The sequence below is a fragment of the Macrobrachium rosenbergii genome, chromosome 5 (assembly GCF_040412425.1).
Source record: "Macrobrachium rosenbergii isolate ZJJX-2024 chromosome 5, ASM4041242v1, whole genome shotgun sequence".
Taxonomy (NCBI): Eukaryota; Metazoa; Arthropoda; class Malacostraca; order Decapoda; family Palaemonidae; genus Macrobrachium; species Macrobrachium rosenbergii.
Window position 1 is genome coordinate 42,821,908 of NC_089745.1, and position 23,075 is coordinate 42,844,982.

At 36.9% G+C, this 23,075-nt stretch overlaps 1 protein-coding gene and 1 long non-coding RNA gene across 3 annotated transcripts in view; both read right to left on the minus strand.

Annotated features, from left to right (window-relative positions):
* Positions 1 to 187: 187 nt before the first annotated feature.
* On the minus strand, positions 188 to 10,447 carry LOC136838728 (uncharacterized). Its single transcript, XR_010853099.1, has 3 exons — positions 10,334 to 10,447; positions 6,234 to 6,388; positions 188 to 2,482 (listed from the first exon to the last, which is right to left on the minus strand). It is a non-coding gene; the product is annotated as an uncharacterized lncRNA (long non-coding RNA).
* Positions 10,448 to 11,528: 1,081 nt separating this feature from the next.
* Positions 11,529 to 23,075, minus strand: part of LOC136838729 (uncharacterized) — a 249,377-nt gene continuing 237,830 nt past the window's right edge. For both annotated transcript variants that reach the window (XM_067104161.1, XM_067104160.1), the window contains 4 exons: positions 22,286 to 22,400; positions 20,599 to 20,864; positions 13,766 to 13,883; positions 11,529 to 12,393 (listed from right to left, as the gene is read on the minus strand). In XM_067104161.1, coding sequence (XP_066960262.1) covers positions 12,235 to 12,393; positions 13,766 to 13,883; positions 20,599 to 20,864; positions 22,286 to 22,400 — 658 coding nt within the window. In that variant the 3' untranslated portion in view covers positions 11,529 to 12,234. The remainder of the gene's footprint in view (positions 12,394 to 13,765; positions 13,884 to 20,598; positions 20,865 to 22,285; positions 22,401 to 23,075) is intronic.

Sequence of the window (23,075 nt, forward strand, 5' to 3'; positions counted from 1 at the left end):
AATGGGACAAGAAGAGCATTGTCGAAAAACTTTAGAAGGCAGGAATGGGACAAGAAGAGCATTGCTGTAAAAACATGAATGCTGAGAAAGTAGCCGGTAATCCAGACTAGAAATCGGTTGGATTAAAGGTTGACAGAACTGTCAATTTTTTGTGAAACAAATATTTTGTGCAAATAAAATAGCAGTGAAAAATTTTCAATTTATTTCCCTTTTACAAATGATCTAAGCATTTTTATATGTACAAAGAAATTACAAAGAATTTTGGTCAATCTAATTGGGCAAGAGGTTACCGTGTTGCATAATGTGAATATGAAACAACGGACATGGCAGCAAAGACCCTTCTGCTGACGCTGCTGTTGTTAAACCGGCTTGTGCACGTAGACCAATTTTAATCGTCAACAATTTGTAACGCTAAAGTTGCCAGCTCTTTATTTATCACTGAAGTTTTGTAAACATATAAAGGGGCAACCAACCGGAATAGCACACCCCGCTTGCAGGGTCTTACCTAACCTTCCTTAACTGCTTTAGCTTCCTCCCACTTTCTGTACACAACCGTCACGACTATGGCTGGGATGCGCCTGAAAAAAGCGCATGTAATTAGAAAAAATATAATTTTTCCAATTCTGTGCCTGCAGTTTAGTAATTGCATGCGTTTTTACTAGTCGCATCTTTATAGTCGTGACGGGTACAGAAAGCGGGAGGAAGCTAAAGCACCTAAGGAGGGTTAGTTAAAACCCTGCAAGCCGGGTGTGCTATTCAGGTTGGTCGCCCTTTATATTTACAAAACTTCAGTGATAGAGACAGACTCGATCACATGGTATAGTACAAAATATTTGGAATGGCACCAGTGTGAAAGGTGCAGAAAAATAGTTGGGTGAACAAGTGGCTGTCGGGGGTCATAAGGAGAGAGGCTTATGTAGTGGGGCAGACAAGTGCAAAATTTAGTGAGTGGGCTAAATCTTTCATTAATTGAAAGGGGAGACATGTTAAAGGTACTAAGGAACGATCTAGATATCAGGAGAGACACACTAAGACTGCGTAGGGTCTATCCATTGTAAGAACTACAGATGAATAGAATGTTAGAAATAAAAGTGAGAGAGAGATTTCCAGAACATCAAACGCAATGAAAAGCTGCGTAGGGTCTATCCATTGTAAGAACTACAGATGAGTTGAATAGAATGTTAGAAATAAAAGAGAGATTTCCAGAACATCAAACGCAATGAAAAGCTATGTTTTATCTGGGTCGGTCAGGTTTCATCAACAATAGCATCGGAAATATCTTCAAGACTTTAAACCCAGTTTGTTAATTTTAAGAATCTGTAAACAAAGAACCTGGCGATGATGGAGGAGATAAATAACCTTTACTTTTATAGACTGTAAGTAAAATGAAAAAGAAGTCTTAGTACCAGGACTATTAGAGGAGCAAATTGGAATACTGTGTTGAGGGAGGAAAATGGATCCTGGAACTGTGAGGGCAGTCTTGGAAGAGGAAGTTAAAAAGTCAATATGGTGATCAGCAGGAAGTGTTCAGTATAGAAAGAGCGGCAGTTCATCTGTGCAATTATACACCTAGAAAAGGCATTTGATAAAATGCCATGGTAGGTAATGTTTTAGTGTTATGGAAAGAGTAGTGTGTCAGAAAAGTTGGTTAGCTTAGCTGAAATGATGCATAAAACAACAAGGACAGCAGTAACAACACCGTGGCAAAATAGAAATGTCTGAAATCAGAGTTGGTTCACATTAAGGATCAACACTTAACCCATTTCTGTTTGAATTGGTTGTGGATATACTGAGTTAAGGGATTTAGGAATGAAAATACACGAGAATTATTACATGCAGAAGCCAAATAAAGAAGGAAGGAGGAACAAAAGTTGCAGATTACAAAAATGAGGACGCTGAGGTGGATTTTGGGGATCTCGCTGTGTGAGAGGCTGGAAAATTAGAAATGCAGTAGTGGTAGAGATTACTGATAAGTTAAGCGAGTCGAGGGTGAGATGGTACTGTATAGGCATGTATTGCGGATGAATGAGGAACAAGGAGTGAAGAGGGCTTGGATGGTACCTGTTAGGGGGAGGAGGTTAAGAGGGGTGGGGCAAAGGATTAGATGGAATGACAAAGTGAAGGAGGATTTGCAGAAGGGTCGGGTGAAGGAAGATGCTTTCGATAGCAATAGTTGGTAACCGGCCCCTTAGCATAGGAATAGCAGTGGGGATGAAGATAATGATGATTAAGCTACTGAAGCATAAACATTGTTTAATAGCTTATAACAACAAGTATACCTGGTACCTCATGTTACTGCATAAAAATAAAAGTCCGAAAAGTAACGGCTTGAAGATTCAGTCCCCAGTTGCGATGTCTTACCAGGGATAAAGCTTGAAATGCCCTCCCAAAGCGTCCGGACTGTGTTGGTCCACTTTCTGTAGGCATTGCAGATTACCTTCCGACTGGATCTTACAAGGAGATCCTCACTTGATGGGAACTTCTGAAAAGATTATCATTATTAGTTACAGCCCCAGTCGTAGAAATGAAGAAATTATATGAACACAACATAAACAACTTTTTAAGCATCACCTTTTACTTCACTGTTAATGAGATACTTACAGGACCATGTAGCAATATTGGAAGTTCGCATCAAAGAATACACATTATTTACTTATAATAAGCACGTAACATGAATACAAGTTATTGCAGATAAAAGTATGAGCCAATGAACTTTAGAATTTGACTTCAAAAGGCCAACCGAGATGCAATCACTTACACAGAAAAAGGCTCAACTATGTACTGACGACTGTTGTTATGAGCAAACCTTGTCAGCCCATAAGATCCATAACGAACCCTACTCTAATTTGTAAGAATATGAGCTTCTAGTCTTAGCTGTAAACTGGAAATACCTAAATATCTATCGATCAACACTTAGGATTAGTTGTTGTCCATTTGGACGTACCGTACCAAGACTGAATAACACCTAAAAGCGGATAATGGCTCCAATGTTATCTCTCTCTCTGGTGTCAATATGACGGAGAAATTGGGTAAATCGAGAACAGCTATAAGTTTAACACGTTGGAGCTATTCAAAACAAAAGAATAAAAATTGATACTCACTGACGTTCTTGGTAGCCAGAGCAGACCGTGAACATAACTAGTTAAAAGATTTAACGCCAACCCTAAGATGCTTATCATTTATCTCATCTACGACTTCACCGAATTCAGTGCACACCAAAATAATGGATTACTATAGGGTTTCCTTATGTACCAAGAAATTATTTGTATATTATAAGTATTATTTTAAGCTGATACCGTGGCAATGTCAGACCACAACTACATGCTTAAATTTAAGAGACTTGAAGGTAGGGGTGGGTGTGTGTGTGTGTGTGTGCGAGAGAGAGAGAGAGAGAGAGAGAGAGAGAGAGAGAGAGAGAGAGAGAGAGAGAGAGAGAGAGAGAGAGAGAGTTACTTTTGACTTCAGATAATTTTCAAATTTTATAATCTTGGTATATCAACGTCCACAGAACCCCGTGAAAAATCTTATTCTTGAAGTTAACTAGATTCCAAAGAGAATGTCAACAACTTCTGAAGGCTAGCGAGACGTAAAAGTATCTACTTGTAATCACACCAAAAAATTCCTTAACCAGGCGGTTAAAGATTTCGCTTTTACCCAATTCCACCCGCAAACCTAGTTTCTCCTGGTACCCACTGCCTTAAATCCGAAAGGACATACGGGCTAGATTATGGCTTTCACTTTTTTTTATCACAAACTTTAAGCCCACTCACACAGGTCAAGTTCTTTAAAAATGCTCTGCGCTGTTAATAAGGGAAAATGGGAATGATCAAACCAGCCTTGTAGAGCAGTTCAGTTATTAACTCACCTAAAAGATTTGTGTGATTTGTACGTTAAAAAAGATTTTTCGATCTTTTAAAAAGCAAGTTTGTACTCATTGTGGTTTCTAACGCAAATTTGTAGATTACATATAATTAAAATGGATTTATATTTCTTGACATGTATGAATTCCATCTCGATCAAAAACAAAAGTTTAATGTCGGTTCATCAGCGTTTTACTCAGTTCTGTAATTTTCTCACGCATACAGATAGCTGTTTATAATTTAAATACTAAAGCATGCACATATTGTGGCTCTGTAAATGAATCATTTTAACGTCAGGGCGATGTAAAACTTCTCCGAGCCCCATGAAACGCCATGCCACGTTGACTTTCCAGTCAGTAACACTTCATTAATACAAAATTTTATCAATGGCTAAACGTACAGGAAGACTTCACAATGTTTCTCGTGATTAATTTACAGGAAATTTGAGCTTTTAAAGCCATTGAAAGGACAATAACGGACAGTTTCATTAGGCTTTACATGAGTATATAGTACCATTTGAAAATCTATGTACATTTCGAAATAATCGCTCATAAACACCAAACATTTTTATTCCGACATCAGATGTGGTCGCATTACGCATCTCGCAAAAGAATGAAAGCTGCATTACAAAAACTAGACCAATCTTCCATCCTAAATATCACGATTCTTATATTTTTGGGTTTTTTTTATTACAAGCCCTCTTAAATCCACAGAAATTGCCTCGTAACTAAGGGAGTTGTATGCTTTTTATGGGTGTTGGTAAAAAACGCAAATTCAGTTACCCAAGTTCCAAGGTTCATCACTTTTAAAAGTACAGTCCATTGACTTAAAAGACAATCGAACAAATTTTTTAGCCCATCATTAAAACTAATGTCAAACAAAAGTTCGTTTAATCAATGTTGCTCTATTCCAAATAAAAATGCGATCACTTGGAAACCTCTAATCACGGGTTCTTCAGCATCCTTTTAACCACCTTTCAATAATAATGCATCTTAGCTATGACACTTCTTAGTTCTTGGTGTTATCAACTTCAAGTCCTAATGAAAATAACGTGAGGTTATGTGTACTGTCTTGAGGTTGCTCAAGTTGCGGGAAAGTATTTAAGATGGGACTTTCTATTCTGCTGGCAAGCCCCTTGTCTACAAGCCAGTAACGAATTCCCTTGACAATTTCCTGTTTAACAAATTCTAATCTATCTCTAATTCACCAATTGTTGATAACCACAAAAGCACTACAATGCAAAGTGCATTATTTCTGTAGTTCCAAGATATTTTTTCCTTTCGTATTTTTTTTATTTTTAATTTGGGAGTCATAGTAAATACGAATGCAAACTGATGGAACGGATACTTCATATTTCTCGATTAGTGTATATTTTGAGCTTTGTACTGACATTGAATGGAGAGTTTCCAACTTCAGTGTGAACCGTAATTCGTCTGCAAGTATATTTTCTCAACATTACAACCTGTTTTGTACTCTGGATGTTAAATTTGAATATTTATATTTTTTCTGTCGTGCGGACTGACTTAGCGCGTTTCCACGAGGTTGAAATAGTAGAGAATTAAATATGCAAATCATGGCTTCAGAAGATTCATCACGTAAACCATTATGAAGAGTTTATGAAATTCTGTTTAAGGTGTTACAATTCAGCACCGAATTTTCACCTTAAGGAACTCATCACTGGTCGCTTCATTATATCGTACCGTAGCTGAAATCTATGACTATTCACTTACGACTTGAACCTTCTACATTATTAAAAATTCCGCTCATTACATAATTCACATACTGTTCTCCCACAGTAATTTGATTTTTACCTTTAATGACGATAAAATGTTCTACCTTACCACACCTGGCTTTACTTTAACTTCTCTTGACTCATATATAAAACTCGTATCCCTATAAATAGAAGAAACCTCTCACTTCTGTGGAGTAAACCTCTCATCGACTAGAGTTTTCACCTACGTGAACCTGATTGTCATTTTTAGTAATTTAATTTTTCACAATCAAGAATAGCCTTCAAAGGGCACGAGTTTTACCCAGTATCGTATAATTTTAAGGTTTGATTTAGACACTTCGTCACCAAGATTTCTGTAATACGTTCTAATACTGTGAATTCTTAGTGTATGAATTAACCATATCTTGAGTAAGAGGATGAAGTTACCGTAATTTTGGCCCCTTATTCACAAATTGAGCTACAATTAGTGCCTCATCACAATGCAACAAATCCTACATTAACATGCAGATACAAATACGAATGATAGGGAAACACCCAGTTTACCAGTTAGTGTTTACTAAATATTTACAAGGGTAATTGTGTGACGAGATTAGTATACTAGATTTACAAAAGTAGCCTCATTTTAATATTCCATTCTGTACCTCTGCCGGGATGGAGTTATCTTGATTTCTATCTTGCTGTCCAACCACTCCAACTTCGTTATTCCGGCTTCAGCGCTGAATGGCCCAAGTGCCTCAGTGTTTGGCTTGGAAGCCCAAATTCCATAATGTGTCCTTTGGTAGCTTCCGTTCACCAGCTGAATGGAAATAGGGAAATTAGTGAAACTGAGGACACCTGGTACGCATACGAATGACAATACTTTGTCCTATTACATTTTCAAAAGAAAATTATTAACCACCACCTAATTAACATTAAATTTGTGATAAATTGGTGATTTTAATTTTCCTTACAAATCAAGTTAAGGTCCCCCTCAATGTTTCATAGCAAAAACTAACAGACCCTCCAAAATAAAGTTCATACGAAAATTCTATCTCGCTTGTATTGGGATAAGTATTTTGGAGTAACTAGGACTCTGATCCTTTCTATAAATACTGCACCCAGTAACCTAATATGTTGTCTAACCCATTTCAAGCCGTAAAAATCTGATGTACTGTGACATAGTAATAAACTGAAGCCACCCTGGCAATGAACGCCTCTGTTTTGCCGAGGAAGTTTGATACGGCAATGGTTGCGGCAAGAAGAGGAGTCACCTTGCAGCATACTGGAAACCAAGAGCTTAAGGACAGTAGCGCTTACCAAACGAATCTTCCTTAAATTTCTATGACGGTAATACGTCCTAAGAAATCCTAACAAAGATGAAAATCTGCAGCATTTAAGTTGGGGTTCAATAAAAAAAAAACTACTGAAAGGATTTGAAGTAAGGTTAAGCAGTTAAATTTAAAAAATCCTTTTTATCCCTGCTGGAACAACATACTGTATACTAAACAATTTAACTTCACAAGCTCAAGGAAGTAGCCTACTCACCATAGACATTCAAGACAGCTGACCAAATTCCTGTAATACCTGAGAACCAACCAAATTTGTCGAGGACGTCTTAATTTTATAGTTTAAACTAATGCGAGCTAGTTTTCTTTGTGATGGTGAAAAGACATTTTAGCAGCTCTTTGGCTGATTGATGTACTTGCTTCAGAAAGAGGTTCATGATGGTTTCTCGCTAGTAAAAATGCACTCGTTTCCATTGCTCATTTACGTTCTGCTCAAGGTTACTCATAAATAGCTTGAGGGCATGATGTAACTTTTCATTGTACCTGATGAACCTGTTACCTTAAAACTCTCTCCAGAGGTCATTGCCTGAGTTATGACTTATCTGAAGACAGGATGCCAAGAAAAATGTCCTGCTTGACTGGATGAGATTAAGTCTACATTCTAAACTAGGCCAACAAATGTGCTTCCTGTCCACAAAAATCAAGAGTGAGGTACTCCAGATACTAGTTACCCAAGCTTTTCAATCATGAATGTGCTGCATAAGAGTAAAACACTTCCACACAAAGTCAAAGCTGAAAGAATGAGAGAAACCAGTGACCTTCCGAGAGGGACACATGTATCCTGTCCACAGGTATGTATGGTAAGGGACTATTGCCATCTCCCCTAGGTAAGGTCAGCTGGTGTAGGTATTGTTAAAGTAATATATATTAATTACTTTCTCGCCAGTCAGCTATAGGGAACTGGTGAAACTGAGGCTCTGTCAGCAAGTCTGAATACGAAGTTATAAAGTCCCTTGTTGAGCTGGAGCAACAATTGCGCTAAGGGTGGTAGGGAACAATCCATGATCTTGGGACAGACTTGCGGAGTGTAGTTTTTGAAAAGCCTGCAGCATCTTAATAGCTACCATGTAGTCATTTTTAGCAAATGGCAAAACTTGCAAGACATCTCATTCATTCGATTATTACAACAGAGCTGAAAATTGTTGGTAAAGCAGGATGCTATTAGCTCATGGGCACCAGTAAGGTAAAGGAACCCACCATGGAAAAACAGTAATCTTTATAAAAGGAAATTTTGCAAGCACCGAGGACTAAGATTATCATTCCATAATTTGGTCACAGCCAGAACTTTAGAACAGTAGAGTACTGATGTCTCAAATAAAATAAAAGTTAACCGCATATCTATTAAGTTGTCGGTGGTACAATATGGGAAGACCTCAATACAAAGGTTTTTGAATGAAAAATTTTTATAAAGCATGTGAAATAAGCTTAAGAGAAATTTGCCTTGATACTTTCATTTTGAAAAATATTTATCCAGTAATGAGATGTAAGTGCTGAAGACAATCCAGGGAACAGTATTCAATATATAATTGAAAACTCAATTGCCTGATCTCTAAAGATCTTACGAGGGCATAATATTATATTAATTATTTGCACAGCTAAAGGGAAACTGTATACGATTTAAGATAATTGGTAGGACAGAAACAATTGTAAGTTTCAAGATTCAACTTCATTCCCCATAAATTGCACCATGAACTATTTTTGCTATATATAAAAAAAAACTGTAGGTCCATAATCAGATGGGACCAATGCAGAGTAGCCCATCTGCATTACGCAACCATCCTGTTATCTAGGTCACACCAATGTTTGTTGATAGAGGGCCTAAAGATCAAGATTACATCCCTGTAGCCACTATATCGGCTATCAACATCTTTATCCGATTTTACAGATAACGCATCACTAAAAATATGCAAAAAGCGCATGGACCCTGGCAAAAACCAAAATCTAAGAGTTAACTTAGTATAAGCATGGATATTCAGATGTTCGAAAGGTACGAGTTGTACAAACTGGGCGGTAAATGGATGGGTATGATCCAACAATAAAGGAATAGCAATCCAACATGAGCAAATGTCATAGCAAAATTAAAAAAAGGAGCAAGCACTTGAAACAATACAAGGATTTAAAGGTCCAACCAGGAGAAAGTATCAAAAGCCTTCAAGAACCTTAAGGATTTCCTGTAAAAAGGCAGCAATGCCTTAGCGTTTTGCAGCAGTTTTGGGTAAGTGAATGGCTTCAACTGTCAAGACATTGCCGCATAACAATAATAGCTGCTTGTTAGTCAAAGGTGGTCAAATATCAGGAAGGAAAAAGAGCAGTCAGGGATATAAAACCATGGGAGTAGGGGCAGTTAACTAACTGCTTTAGGAACTAGTAAAATTCAATGGCCTACGTGAATTTTGGTAAATGCTTGATTACACGGCACGCAGACAGAAATGCCTCACCAACTTAATCACTAAAAAGACCAAAAGACCGTTATTCAAGAAAACTATATAAAGCCCGTGTGAATGACCAACTAGGTCTGACAGGAGGGCCTCCAAAAATAAACATCTACGAAAAATCTTGCATTTCACCAAAGATTTCACGAGTTCAAATCCTGTCTACTGAATGGGCACGTTACGAAAAAAACAAAGCTAGCCGATGTGCGAGAACACATTACCCACCCAGCCAAAACTAACGTGCTTCAAACTAGTTTCAAACTCCTAAAAGTTAACAGGAACCAAGTTTACAATAAAGACAAGACAAGACCCAACAAACGTTTTCACAACAATAACTTTTTAAATACTGTCAAAATTTGAAAACTCCTGAATAGAACGTAAGCTAAAAAATATTAAAAGCTTCAGGCTATAAACTTAAATTCATGTCAAATGTACATGTATCTGCCAAGGTTATTGCATTACTTTTAGATCAGTACCTTAAAATTATACCTTACAAGTTAATCTTTGGAAAGAGCTCCCTAAAAATTCACAAAGACACTACACTGACATTTTACAACTCACGCAAATTAACAGTTTAAAGTTACTATAAAAGTCATGCCTTACTGTGGCAGTCGACCAAGTAAAATTGGAGCGAGGTAAAATTACCACAAAAACCATTACCCTCGAATAAAATACTTAATATACTCCCGGATTTAGATTTAATCTCGTAAGTGTAATGACGGCCTGAGGTTCCTTAAAACACTAAACTTCACATAGACAGGTTACCTTCCAACACGCTAAAAATTAAGGGGGGGGGGTTCTGCACGAATTTCAAGGCAAACAAAATACGTAGTCCTCTACTAAATCCAAACATCAATACCACCCAGACGACCGAAAATACTGTACTACAGTTCAACAGCTTGGTCGTATTGACCTTCTGTAAATAGAATCAGAGCCGCCGTAGCAGAGCTCTTAAAAGAGAATTTTGCAAATATAAAAAAATACCTTTATATAATCAAAGTCTTCAAAGTCCCAAGAAGTTACAGTCCGAAACACTCACTTCACAGAAACGATCTTGAAGAAAAGTTTTTAGTTACTCAAAAGTGTCTCCACTGTGGCTCAGTGGAAAATCCAAGGATCATCTAGTGAATACTGTTTCACTGGCTGTTTAATGACGCCATTCACTGATCCGTTTTTTCTGGAACTTTTTAGAGCCATCGTCAACTGAGGCTGGTTTTTTTATGATTTTTTTTTATTGAGATTCACCGGCATGTTACAATTGGTAAGTATAAGCTCAAGAGGAGGTAAATTTATATTGAAAATGCATTTAAGGGCCTTTGAAATGAAATTCAAGACACGTAAAGAGATTTGAAAAACGTTTTAAATTCAAAGTAGCCCAAGTGGACGAGGTCCTACATTTATAAGGTAGATCCACTTATTTCTTTGTCTGATTCAGATAAACAGAAGCTGAAAACTAAAATTTTCTTTACCCGTAAGTGCTAGTTGACTGTCAGCGTCATAATGAACTTACATATTTGATTAACGATCCGTGTTAACTGAAAATCTACAGTAACCCGTATTTTGTCAAATTATTATTAATGGGAGCTTTAAAATCTCATTAACTTTCTAACATTCATGTACTACGTTTACAACATAAAAATAGTTAAAGCGAGTAACACAGACACACTAACACCCACATAGGCTATATACACTCAAAGCCTAAATCTGTCGTAGTGTTTCTCTTTCCTAAGGCGAAGTGTGCAACTCTCGAATTTCCTTGCTCTCGGAATATTTGCTCCGTTGTCGTCTGTAACAATGGGAGGGGTCTGTCCCATGTTACCTGGAGGGGGACAAAAAGCAACAGAAGTGAATCAAGTAGGCCCGAAGACCCTACTGTTAAATTTATTAATGATAGTAATACAGGTATTAACGTAATACTTTTCTTACAAATTGCTCGCATGCTTAGACACCTAAGTTAAAAATAACTTTCTGACATATTTATTCATTCCCAGGTTATGTAAAAAATCTTGTATCCCACGAATTCCACAAGACCACTTTTGCAGCTCTTCGAGAGGTGTCTTCAGTATTATCTACTTATTTTGGAGTAACACTTTAGATCTGCATTACATATTTGAGACCAAAAACCATCCCAACTGTACTTCGATGCTAATTGGTCTGGAGGTAAAGAAAGAAGTAACGAAACGGTCCAAAACCTTTATTTATAACAAACACTTCAACATTATTTATAAGATCTTTCAGGACAAGCAAATTAATGGAAGTTTGGAGAATAAGGCGGTCTTTGCTCTCACGTTACTCTGAAATGTATTATTTCATACCTAATGCACAAACCTGAGCTTTCTACATGCTTACTTGGATTTCATGTCTAGGAGCAGTTAGGAAACGCATTTCCAATTAAAAACTGTCAACAGAAGAAGAATAATAATATAGCATATAACTCTATATTAACCCTATATGATTTTAGTATATCAGTACGTGTTAAACTTTATGCCATACTTTAGACATACCCAAACTCACAGGAAATTTACACAGTATCATCAGTTACAACACTGGAGGCAGAGAGTACATTGGATAACAAAGGTGTGATTTGTTATAAGGCAGTAGTTTTATTTTTATAAGACATTATACGTCTTGTAGTGCTTTTGTAGTTCTTGTACAATATATGTTAATGCACTTGCAGGATTCAAGTATATAAGTTTCACATTATACAAAGTTCAACTTGCTTTCATAGTCAAAAAAGTCCCTTTACTACAGCTTTTTGAGTGTGTGTAAAACTATACTGCAACAAATACAGCAAAACACTAGAAAAGCCAACAACCATTGATTTGTTCTTAAAGTCATTTGAACTTCAAAAGCCAAAAAAAAAAGTATCGCAAAACAAGATGTTATCAAGAGAACTTCTTTGGTTCCGAAGACCTCAAGTTCAGCTTCCCGATGTTGATCTTCTGATTGGAGAGCTGCCTGGAGTTCGTTATGACTTTCCGTCGGGTGAAGCTCTTGACCGTGAACCACACAACGCTTTCGCAAACGCATGTTAAGACTGCATCCTGTAGGAGAGGAAAGGTTTTCGTTAAGATGGAACTTCTACATATTCTATGTACAGTTACCTGCCAAGATGCCTTGGGAGTAATTTGACAAACTTTCCAAAAGGACTGCGTGCGTCTGACATAAATAAATTGACAATCAGTCAACGGTAGGTAGTTTTCAAAATACCACTACTGACAAGCGTTCGTGAAATTTAGACTTATGGCTTCTCTACAGAAGTCTCAGTTGGTAATTCAGACATGTCTTTCATGAAAAAAAGTATCTTTAAAAAATTTTTACTATCAGATAAACAAAACAATTAGTCTTTGGCCACTGATTCAGTATATTTGGCAGTATCGTTAAATTTCATTGCAAATGACTTAATCACTACAAACAAGGAAAGAGGACCTTTTCCTGACATTCCTGCAATCAAACAAACAGTCCTTTCTATAATAATCACTCTTTATAAACATGCACTATCAAACAACTTGAAAATGTCAAGATGGTGATAAATAATCTTACTTGCAACTAAATCATTGCTTAAAAAAATCTCAAACTATAAATATTTTTCGGTAAAAGTAACTACTAGTAAAATAATCTGTGCCTGTGTACTGCATCAAAATTATATCAACTTCACTCACAAACTGATTAGTTGTTTTAGATTGAGCCGGTCTATGCCAGCACCGCTCCTAGCCCAAAGGTGGCTCAAAGTGTGGTGAGGCATTAAAAGCAATAACTCATCTGATTTGGCCCTCTTGACACATACCAACCAATTGGGACGAAATTAGTTTTAAGTAAGGTTTTCTAAATACGGGGTTAGATGCGGGTAAAGTTCATCCCAGTACTTTTATGTTATGTAAGAGGCAATGGACATTTGGACTCAGGAACATAATTTTTTATAGATTCTAATATGGAACTGATAAATTTTTTATCAACTCTTAGAAACAGATTTTCTGGGTTTCATTTTTAATCAGTTCCATACCTATGAGCACATTAAACCTAATTTCTCGTACATTTTCAAGTTAGTATAGTAACTTTCGCCCAAGAGATTTTTCACTAAAGTTCTAAGCGTTCCCAACAAATAGTGATTCACTGTATCGTCAAAATACATTTATTACTGAAAATATTGACTTTCGAAAGTAATTCACCTCATCCTTGCTAGGCATACAATGACTTGCAAAAGTCTGTAAAACTGTACGTACATTTCTTCATAGTAAGGTAAAACAACAAAGTAAAATAACACTGACACAGTAATTTTAGTAATTTTCAGATCTTCCATAGCTGTTCTGAGCTTAATGCTAGACACAGGAACACACATTAATAGACGACAGAAAAGGTGAATGCATACAAGCAAAAATGACAAAATAGATGAATGCAGAAAAAGCTAAAAATTACCTGCACTAATATCTCCGTAGCTCTCGGTTCTAGGTCAGCTCTACCCGGGGCAGTATGCGGTAGTAAGTACATGACTTCACCGGTGTACCCAGCCGCAACTGCCATGCCATCGCCACTCCTGTAATAAAAGCATCTGTTAGTGGGGTATGTCAGAAATATGTAGGGTAATTAGAAATCTTTTTAATGCCACAAGGAAGGAAAAATAATCATGCAGAATCTGAAAGAGTAAAATTATATTAGTATATTATTTTTTAAATATAAATGCGATCATTTAGGTTTGTATAGCATTCAGTTTTAAACGACTGTACGAGAAACTCTGTAAGTTGAATTGATGGGCTTTAGTCTTTGACGACAGTGAGCAATAAGTTATGCAGCCACACTTCAAAAGTATTTTCTGAATATTTTTTTAGCACATTTGGTTCATAAAACATCTATGCAAGAGGCTACCTTGAAATCAGAGAGAGAGAGAGAGAGAGAGAGAGAGAGAGAGAGAGAGAGAGAGAGAGAGAGAGAGAGAGAACAAACTCAACCACTGAATTTTATTCAACTCCTGGGCCCTAGTATGTCGGCTGTTCCAACTAAATGGTTATTGGCCATGCTGAACCACGTAAAAGTTTCCTGAGTTACACATTCTCGCTTAGCTGCGCCAAAGTTTACTACAGGTTCTTTGCCCTTGGTCACGACTGGGGACGAAGGCATATAATCCCAAAAGCCCGCAAAGAAAAACTGAACATCCTTGATTTTGGTGATCTTCCTACAGATGCAAGTAATCGCACACTTCCAACCCACCACAGCAAAATGCAAATCGGGACCAAACTTCACGTAAACAAGACTTTTGAATAAGGCTTCGTTAAGCAACTCATTTGCATTCATCCCAGAAGGATTTGCACAACAAATGAGGAAATAAAGGCGATCGATATACGGAGGCCGAGTGACGCGCAAAAGAAAAAAACAAGTCGCACGAGGTGAAGGTTACGTAATTCCCGGAGTCTTTAAGCCTGTTGCTTCCATGGAAAAAGTGACAACTCTAATAATTTTTCTGAGAGCGACGGTAATTTTTTTGCAGATGCATTTACGTCTACGGACTGCAGGGTCATTTTGCTTAGTTATCTAATTCAGATGGACCACGAGTAAACAATTACGAAGAACAGTGAATTTATACAGAATAAATTAAATTACCTCCTGCAAGGTAATTGCCAGAAACAACTCAAGCTACGGAGAATCAATTTTGGTTTTGATTGAAGGCATACATTCGTTGATTAATTTACACTTAGTAGGGACAAATAAAATACTACTCATAGCTAAATGGCAACCTAAATTTCTGTCTTCTGAAACTTTGTACAGATGATCGAAAGTGATCACCAGCATTTATCATTATTACTTTTAAGTCAAGGAAACAGTATAGCTATCTGAAAATCTCCCAGTAAAGAATGTGTTACACTGTATTAAAATGTTCAGGTATTTAATCTATGCAAAAGTCATGAAAAGTATTCGTCAGAATTAATAAACCGAAGGGAGCTGTGATAAAGAATACACAGAGCAACGGTATAGAATGTTACTTGCTCTGAGGCGTTAGAGATGTTCATAATAAAATAAGTGAAATAAAATTAAGCAAGAATATTATTCGGGGGTTACGACAAAGCATCTGCATTTCTCATGATGCGGTATGAAAGATACACTGAGGAGACTTTACCTAAAATAAAACGTAGTTGTTCAATTGCATCTTTCACGTTATATATTCAATTACATCTTTCACGTTATACATGAAGGTGAAATTTAGGCTGAAGGTAGTTTAGTAAGTTTAAGATGATTCTGTTAAAAACGGAACGATGGGAGATGGCAAACCGGAGAACGCCGCAGAATTATGTATCATCATAGTGAATAATTAGTTTGAGCAGTTTAAAAGCTAGCATCGTTCACTTACACGGAAAGTTGGTCCTATATCAACAGTCAGAAGTCCTTGTTGTTAAAAGCACGCACATAAAAACTACTGACGAAGCTTCGAAATAATGAAAAAGTAGGCACATTTTAGTCTTTTCTCGTCTATAATTTTCCAGCACGGTAACACATCCTGCAGAGTCCCAGAATCTACTTATCCAATAGTTCTTCGTTTTCTATAACAAGACCTTCACAAACTTATGTTAATGTAGTATTATTACGAGGATACTGATACTCTTCACTAGTTTCTATTCTTGAGAGAGAATGAAACAACGCACATATAAACGAACTGGTATGAGAGAAGGAGGTAGAAATGAGGCCGGTAATAAGAATCTTTTCCTATCTTACCATTAAGTCACTTCAGATAAAGAATCTTTAGTGAGAAGGTAAGGTACATAATGACTACAGGACTAAGGAAGGTTCAGAATTGACCTCCAAAAAGTGAAGGCTCACTTTTCTCGTTAGATCCTACAAAGACCTTCACCTTTTCCCTGGAGGTATTGATGTGGGTGGGTCGAGGATAATCGAAATTGGGAGTAGCTGCTTGCCGCCACCAACACCACCGAGAGAGAGAGAGAGAGAGAGAGAGAGAGAGAGAGAGAGAGAGAGAGAGAGAGAGAGAGAGAGATGAAATGTGTCCTACCGCACAACACAACGTGTTTTTTTATTTGGTATAAAATCTTACTCATTAATTTGGAAACTACATTTACTATTATTGCTGCAGCATATCCATTTGATTAAGCTGAACACATTAAAGTCCAGTTTTGAAAAAGAAAATAATCAGTTGAAACCTTCAATAGCATTAATTAGAACGTTCGCATAAGAGGTTCGAAAAAAAGTTATGACGGTACTACACCTTACGGTATACACAAGGTTATGTGGCTAATTTAAAATATGACTTCAAATGTCCACGACATTGAGAACTTCCCTCAACATGACCTCTGAAATGAGCCCCAAATGTGTCCAGTTTGTGAGGATGAGATGAAACATCGTTCAGAGGTTGTTTTGACATAGAACTTTCAATCCGCATTAGTATGAAAAGCGTAATCTGAGCCTATATTTAATGTTTAAACTGTAGGATTAAAACCAAAACTGGTTTAAAACTTTCAGGAATCAGTTTTAATCAAGAAAATAAATATTCCGATAAATGGAACGAAATACAGAATTTAGACCAAAGGCCAAGCCATGGGATCTATGAGATCATTCATCTCTGAAGCGGGAATTGAGAATAAAAAGTTTTTAAAGGTGTAGCAGGAGGAAAATCTCTCAGTTGCACTATGAAACAATTGTTAGGAGAGGGTGGAAAGTAAGAATGGAAGTAAAATATTATGGACGGAGGTACAGTAAAAAGGAATGAAAGGGGCTGCAGGTAGGAGCCGAAGTACCTTAGGTAGTGCTTACTGTGCACTGACGGTACCACTCCCCTGTGGGGGTATTCCGATAAAGAAACCTAATCTTGTTTACAAAATCTACTAACAACAGTTAGGCCCCTGTAAGTCCATAAAATCACAATAGTGTCTGACCATTAGTAAAGTCAAGCTTCTGCACAATGTACGATATCCAATTATCCGGCACACGTATTGGAATTCCTCACTGGTACATCATTTGCTTGAAAGCCACACAATACTCTCCAAAATGCTTGAAATCGATAAGTTTTACTCTAGTTATAAGCAATGGTCGAATTTCTTTTCATTTCACTCTATTGGCGAGTCTTCATCATTGACGTTCATAAACAACACTAACCTTCGTTTTTTGGGACGTAGAGGACTAAAATTGAAACTGAAAAATTTTACATTTTTTCCATGCGAGAACCTACAGAATTTGGACAGAATTTCTGGTGAAATTTGATTTGCTCCAATTTTTTTATTTCACTCTTTGTACGACTCTTCATCATCGGCGTTCATAAACAACGTTAATCTCCATTTTGGGGACATAGAGAACTGAAATTGAAACGTTGAAAATTTTGACATTTTTTCCATACGCAGACCTGCAGAATTTGGACAGAATTTCTGGTGAAACTTGATTTGCTCCAATTTCTTTTTATTTCACTCTATGGCCAAGTCCTCATCATCAACGTTCATAAACAACACTAATCTCCATTTTGGGGACATAGAGAGCTAAAAGTGAAACGTTGAAAAATTTGACATTTTTTCCATACGCGGACCTGCAGAATTTGGACAGAATTTCTGTTGAAATTTGATTTGCTCCAATTACTTTTTATTTCACTCTATGGCCGAGTCTTGATCATCAACGTTCGCCGAGCGCAATTTGTGAGGAATATCTGCTCCGTGGAAATAAAAAATAGACTGTGTGGAGGCGTTGTTTAGATAATAAGAACGATAAGACATTCTTTCTTCATCGATGCAACCACTTTGCCTGTCACTTACACACGTCACGTGACCAAACCTTCGTTTACTTTAGCACTATACTTGCTGCCTCTAAATTCTAAAGGTAAATATCACCACACTCACATCAGTTGTCTCATATACTCAATAATGGATAAATATTGAAAGGAATTCGAGCCTTACTTCTTTCATCTCCAGTTTATAAGTAAAAATAACTTTACACTATAAAATCGTCAGCTCTGGTGATTTTCACGACTACCAGCGTATGACGTCTATAAAAACGGGAAGGAATGAGACCATTGTCTACATATTACATGCAAAATTCCCTTAAGCAAGCTAAACTTAATGACAGAGTATTGTATCGAAGCTCATTAAACATTATGAAGAACCCAATTACCTCTTTTTTTAGTTAGGGTGTGTATGAGTTTTTCTATAAACTAACATTACTTAGCTTCACGGTTAGTACTAATATACTAATGAAAGTTAGTACTAATATACTGATGGTATGTCAGTAAATGATTACAAAAAGGTAAAGTAATGCCCTCTAAATCCAGCTGTATTTACACAAGGAATGAAACCTTCGGCCAAAGTAACTATTTGACTTTTATGAAAAAAAATAGGAGATGAGAAGTGATAAAAGTTAAAATGAAGGCTACTCTAGCAAATAAGAAGTATACTGATTCTTTTGGCCTGGTCACAGGTATAATGGTTGCCGAAACAGTCTGTTATATTCGTCATGGTGGTTGTTCAACAACAACTTTAATTACTGTATATCACTGTAGATTTTATTCGTTGCTGAAATATCTAAAACGTGAAACAATATGAAGAACACGTTGATTATCTTGTCACGGGCTATGCAATATACGAAGAGTATTTCTGTGTTAAGCAAAACGACCTTTATCACAGTCAAAATGAAAAATTTAGTACCATAAAATCTAAATTTTTCAACCGAAGCTAATCTAGACGAGATTCCATTGTGTCTCTGGCGTTTATGCTCTGAATATAAAAATTGCTTCCATTTAATTAAAGCCCTGAATATACCTGTATTTACACAAGGAATGGAGGAGGCAAAAGATGACTTTTTGAAGGCCGAAGAGGGCGAGGGAAGGGGTAGGAAATGTGAGGCCGACCGAACCCTTGACCTCGCAGCTTTTGATACGCATTGTTCAAGGACTCCAGGTAACGTATTTTAAAAACAAATGAAAACATTGGTTTTCTGAAAAATTCGACTGTGTCAAGGCCTCCCGTAAAAACAAGGGTGACTTACACAGGAATAACGAAACTGGGTATTAAAGTTGAAGGCTAAATTTGTATTTGAAAATACTGGAGTATTTTAAGTGTTGGAGGTTTTGTTCATTATCTGATGCATTTGCAGAAAAATTCTTTTGTTATGATAAATTTTTTATCATGTTCTGTAAACGTTAGGAGATTGTGAGAAGCGCGAGTTTCGTTATATCTTACTTACCACGACTTCAGAATGTCAAACCAAACCGTCCACACAAGGGAGTTCTCATTAAAAACAATTTGTAAACAAATATAAGTTGACTGACAGCCCCATCACAACTACAGAAAAACAGTGTTCACACTCTCTATTACACTAAGCTTGGATGTATACAATTCATCGCCCAGAAATCAAGAATTACAATATTACCCAAATTCGTCTAATACTTGTAATCAAAAAAAGATATTGTATTGACCATTTACAGTGAATAAATGCAAGCCTAAGGACTGGAAAATAAAAAATAAAAATATGCGAAAGGAACATTCCACTCTAAAGTGGTGCTGAAACAGACACATCGAAAATCGTACTCACCATTGTCCACAAGAAGGCGCATATCGTGAGTCACACCGCATGATACCAACATACAGCCACATAATCATAATGTTGACCCTAACTAATGTATATCAATCAGTAACAAGATGAACCTACGAATTCAAATGAAATTTGCAACTCTTGAGGAGATTCAGGTCCAAGTATTCACTGAACACTGACTCTATGGGCAATCGTGAATAATCCCTTATACACTACTGACACATTTGCAGTTAACATATGAACTGGAAACTTCTGTTATTTTCGTATTTAAAGCGTCATTCAAAGATGCCTTGATAATGGGAAAGTTACTTTTGAAATGTAGCGAGTCAAGTTACGTTATACTACTGTAATACGAACATTACTATATCGATACAACATTCATTAAAATTAATATAAAGAAGCATCTTGTGTAGTAATACTGTATGAAAAATTCACCACGCCTCTAGCGTTCATTTAGTTGCAGTTGGCATTGAATAAGAAGCTTCACAATAAATGTCTGGTCGATAACCGGATTCCTTATTTTTATTTCTTACAGAAGTAAACAACCTATATGAAATATAACACAGGCAATCAACAAAGCATAAAAGCTGCAGACTAAACCATTCCAGAAAGTATAGTGTTTAAGAGTAAAAATAGATAAATAAATAAAGAAATAAAAAGGTAATGCCATTAAAATAGTGAAGCAGGAGCTTAGAATATTCGCACAATCAAATGAACGTTTGAAAAAAAGCACTCACCCTTTTTCCGGCGCTTCGACCAACAGGGCAGGACCAATGGCTGACGGAGGTCTCTGGGGAGCCTGCAGACCTCGCTGAGGGCCACGCCCTCGCCACACGCTCACGCCGAGGTCGCAAGCGGGGTCGCCCAGGTGGACTCGCTTGATGGTGCAAACTGCCCCTGGACTCAGCTCTTCTCGCCGGCGGGCGCCTCGTCGGGCACCTGCCGATGCACCGCCACCTCGGCGTATCGGGGAACCTGTGTCGTCAACGTCTTCGTCGTCGTCCTGTCAGTAGAGAATTACATTATTATTATTATTATTATTATTATTATTCAGAAGATAATCCCTATTCATATGGAACAAGCCCACCAAAGGGGCCACTGACTTGAAATTCAATCTTCCAAAGAATATGGTTTTCATTAGGAAGTAAGAGGAGGTAAAGGGCAATACAGAAAGATAAGATCTCTCTTATTGAAAAGAGAACATAAATTAATAAATTAATAAATGAATAAAAATGTATTAAAATACAAGGAGAATCGCATTAGGGTAGTAATGCATTGCATCTTCGCTTGAACTTTTCAAGTTCCAGTTGCACGACATCCTCAGTTAGACTGTTCTACAGTCCAATGGTGTGAGGAATAAAGAACCTCTAGGACTGAGAAGTTCGACAGCGAGGCACATCAACTCACTGAATATTTTTTCCCTTTCCATCCAAAAAACTAATCACCTTCCTTACTGCAATACAGAATTCTTATGTACCTGTCACGTCTCGAAAATATTTAGGTAATCTTGCAATTGCATTGTTCTGATATCAAGTCCATCACGTGTCTGTCATCAGTTGTTGAATGTGTTGTGATAGTAAAACGCGGAGTTCATTAGACGAAGACTATCTGATTATGCCAATTTTTTTTATTCTTAGCCCTCCGTAATAAAAAAAGCTAGGCCACACCTCAAAAGGTTATCCATGTTAAGCATCTTTTGCAAGCATCATTTAATTTGTTTTGGCTGGTTTAGCAGTCATTTGATGCGACTATGTTTGATACCCATCTTCATTCCGAATTAATAAATTAATTTTTCCAAATGTATGAATGTGTGTGAATATGTGTAGAGTTTTTGTATGAGTATGTGCTTGCATTTAGTCACCCATGTCACTTATGCCACTTCTGTGGCCGGTAGGAACGCCTTCAAATTTTATGAGAAAGCGATGATATGTAGGAGGAAGAACAAACTTCCTGAAAAGTCGTTGTCTCTCTTTTGGCCAAGAATTGCCTTTGGTCATTCTGCGTTTCCACCCACATTAATCATAAAACATGATCTCCTGGAAGAATATGTTTGGTCGCAAACAGAACCAAGGAACATGCAATACCGAATTAAATTTGACCATCAAACCAGTTCTTCTAAAAGGATTACGCCAAGCAATGACAGAAAAAGTAGAACATTTATGAAATCTCATTATACACATGAGAAAGAAAGAGGCACTTCGAGCAATGCCTACGGAGGACCATTTACCATACAGGAAAAGTAACAGCTTTAAAAAGCTATATGAAAATATTATAGTACATTAGGGTTAAACTACTGCAACCCAATTAATGCATCTTGAATCACTGAAGTGCTTTAGAGATTGAAACGCGCGATACAAAACTTTTTAGAAATGCCTAAAAAATAATGATAAAAAAACAAATGCAGTAAGTCTCTGGGCGTCTCACCGGGGGAGAGTCCAGAAGAGGCGTCAGTTTTTCCCTCGTGGTGAAGACAGGTTTGGTCAGACCTCCTCTACTGGCGGGGCTGAAGAAGTACAGCGATCGACCACACACCTTCGTTCTAGGAAGAAAAAATATATGAAAAAAATAAAATGATGATAGCCTACACTTGTTACCGCACAGAAAACATTTCTACACAACCTGAAATGTACCTGCGTGGCAAATGAAAATACTTTTTGCGTTCCATATAAAACCGTGCTCGAAATGGGAAAGGATTTGCAAAACAAAGTTCAGGAGTAAGAAGTGCAACAGAAAAAATCAGGTTAGCCTTTTCCTACGTACTATTTATGGAAACTGGAAAAAACGAAATAAAAACTTTATTCAAAATGAAATTACACTTACACTAAAATTAAAATCCTGAGGGTCTTCTAGGCTAAAGTAACATTTCAGAAAGATCTCTCCAGGATAAATTTACCGCACATAAGATTAGTTATTGCTGGCCCATATAATGATTTTGTTAAGAAAATGAAAATGATGAGATACATCTCCTAAGGGAAAATATAAACATATACAAATATTCGACGACATAATGTAATAACAGATGATCAAAATTCACAGGTAAAAATAACTTATAAATATAAATGCAAGACTGGCCTCGACTGCAAAATGATTTAACTCTTAATGACTTGAAGATTTCGACTGGTTGTCATACCTTAGGGCTATACGTCTGTTAATTATTAAGAGAAACCTAGCATTAGCATCTTAGTCTTATCCCTTTTGAGGAAAATTAAAAGCT